Source organism: Lepidothrix coronata, unplaced genomic scaffold (genome assembly GCF_001604755.1).
Source record: "Lepidothrix coronata isolate B3197 unplaced genomic scaffold, Lepidothrix_coronata-1.0 Scaffold438, whole genome shotgun sequence".
Taxonomy (NCBI): Eukaryota; Metazoa; Chordata; class Aves; order Passeriformes; family Pipridae; genus Lepidothrix; species Lepidothrix coronata.
The window spans coordinates 8,554-9,948 of NW_016690618.1; the positions used below are offsets into that span (position 1 = coordinate 8,554).

The 1,395-nt window shown below is 60.9% G+C and overlaps 1 protein-coding gene across 1 annotated transcript in view; it reads left to right on the forward strand.

Annotated features, from left to right (window-relative positions):
* LOC108509952 (1-phosphatidylinositol 4,5-bisphosphate phosphodiesterase gamma-1-like) overlaps positions 1 to 1,395 on the forward strand; it is a gene marked incomplete at its 5' end in the record, with an annotated part of 26,204 nt that overhangs the window by 2,930 nt on the left and 21,879 nt on the right. Inside the window, 3 exons of the mRNA XM_017839569.1 lie at positions 658 to 730; positions 816 to 917; positions 1,009 to 1,127. Of these exons, the coding sequence (XP_017695058.1) occupies positions 658 to 730; positions 816 to 917; positions 1,009 to 1,127 (294 nt within the window). The remainder of the gene's footprint in view (positions 1 to 657; positions 731 to 815; positions 918 to 1,008; positions 1,128 to 1,395) is intronic.

Genomic DNA, 1,395 nt, shown 5'->3' on the forward strand with positions numbered 1-1,395 from the left:
TAGCAGGGATGGGAGCTGGGATGGGAGCGAGGATGGGAGCAGGGATAGAGCAGATGAGCAGGAATGGGAATGAGGATGGGAGTGGGAATGGGAGCGGGGATGGGAGCAGGGATGAGAAGAGATGGGAGTGGGGTTGGAGTGGAGATTGGAGTGGGAATGGGAGGGGAGTGGGATCAGAGATAGGAGAGGGGTTGAGAGCAGGAATGGGAGTGAGGATCCAAGCAGGGATGGGAGAGGGGATGAGAGCAGGGGTGGGAGCAGGGATGGGAGAAGGGATGAGCAGAGGTGGAAGTGGAGATGGGAACAGGAATATGAGGGGTGTGGGAGCAGGGATGGAAGTGAGGCTGAGAGCCCGGATGAGAGGAGGGAAGAACAGACAGAGGAGTCGAGGTGGGAGTGGGAATGAGGGGAGTGAAGATGGAGCAGGGATAGGAACAGGGATGGACAGCCATGGAAGTGGATGAGGCTGCCAGGGATGTAGGGACATTCCTCCCTGCCCTCCCCATATCCTTGGACAGCGCTGCACACTCCTGGTGGGAATGGGGCAGGAATAGGGGAGCTGAGAGCTGCAGGTGGGCCCCGGCAGCCTTGCCTCTCCCATGGGATCTATCCCAACTCCTTCTCCCGCTCCTCACTGGTGGCTGATCCGTGTCCCAGGAACGTGGACCGCCCCGAGCTGTGCCAGGTCTCCCTCTACGACTTCCAGAAGTTCCTGCTGCACGACCAGAAGGTGGGATTTCTTCCAGACCCTCGTGGGTTTGGGGCCTCCCATAGGATGCTCCGGCCCCATAACGACATCCACGTTTGTCTCCCAGGAATCCTGGGCCAGCGACGTGGGCATGGTGCGGGAATACATGTGCACCTACCTCCGGGAGAGCTCCGGCGAGGCGTCGGATCCCTCCTTCCAGCTGGATGAGGTGGGTGCCCCCCACCCAGAACCCACCCAGGGGTGTCTCCGCGGCCCTGCCAGGCTCTGACCTCTCTGCTTTCCACCCCCTGCTTTCCCAGTTCCTCACGTACCTCTTCTCCAAGGAAAACATGGTGATGGACGCCAAGTACGAGCGCGTGGTGCCCGAGGAGATGAACCACCCCCTGTCCCAGTACTGGATCTCCTCCTCCCACAACACGTGAGGACGGGCTGGGATTTCCTCAGGGGACAGCCAGGCAGGAAGGGACCTGGGAGTTTGGATTGACAGGAGGCTGAACAGGAGCCAGAGTGTGCCCAGGTGGGCAAGAAGGCCGATGGATCCTGGCCTGGATCAGGATCAGTGTGGCAGCAGGAGCAGGGAAGGGATTCTGCCCCTGTGAGGCCTCACCTGGAGTGCTGTGTCCAGCTCTGGGCCCTCAGCTCAGGAAGGCCATGGAGGGGCTGGACATGCAGAGAAGAGCAACGAG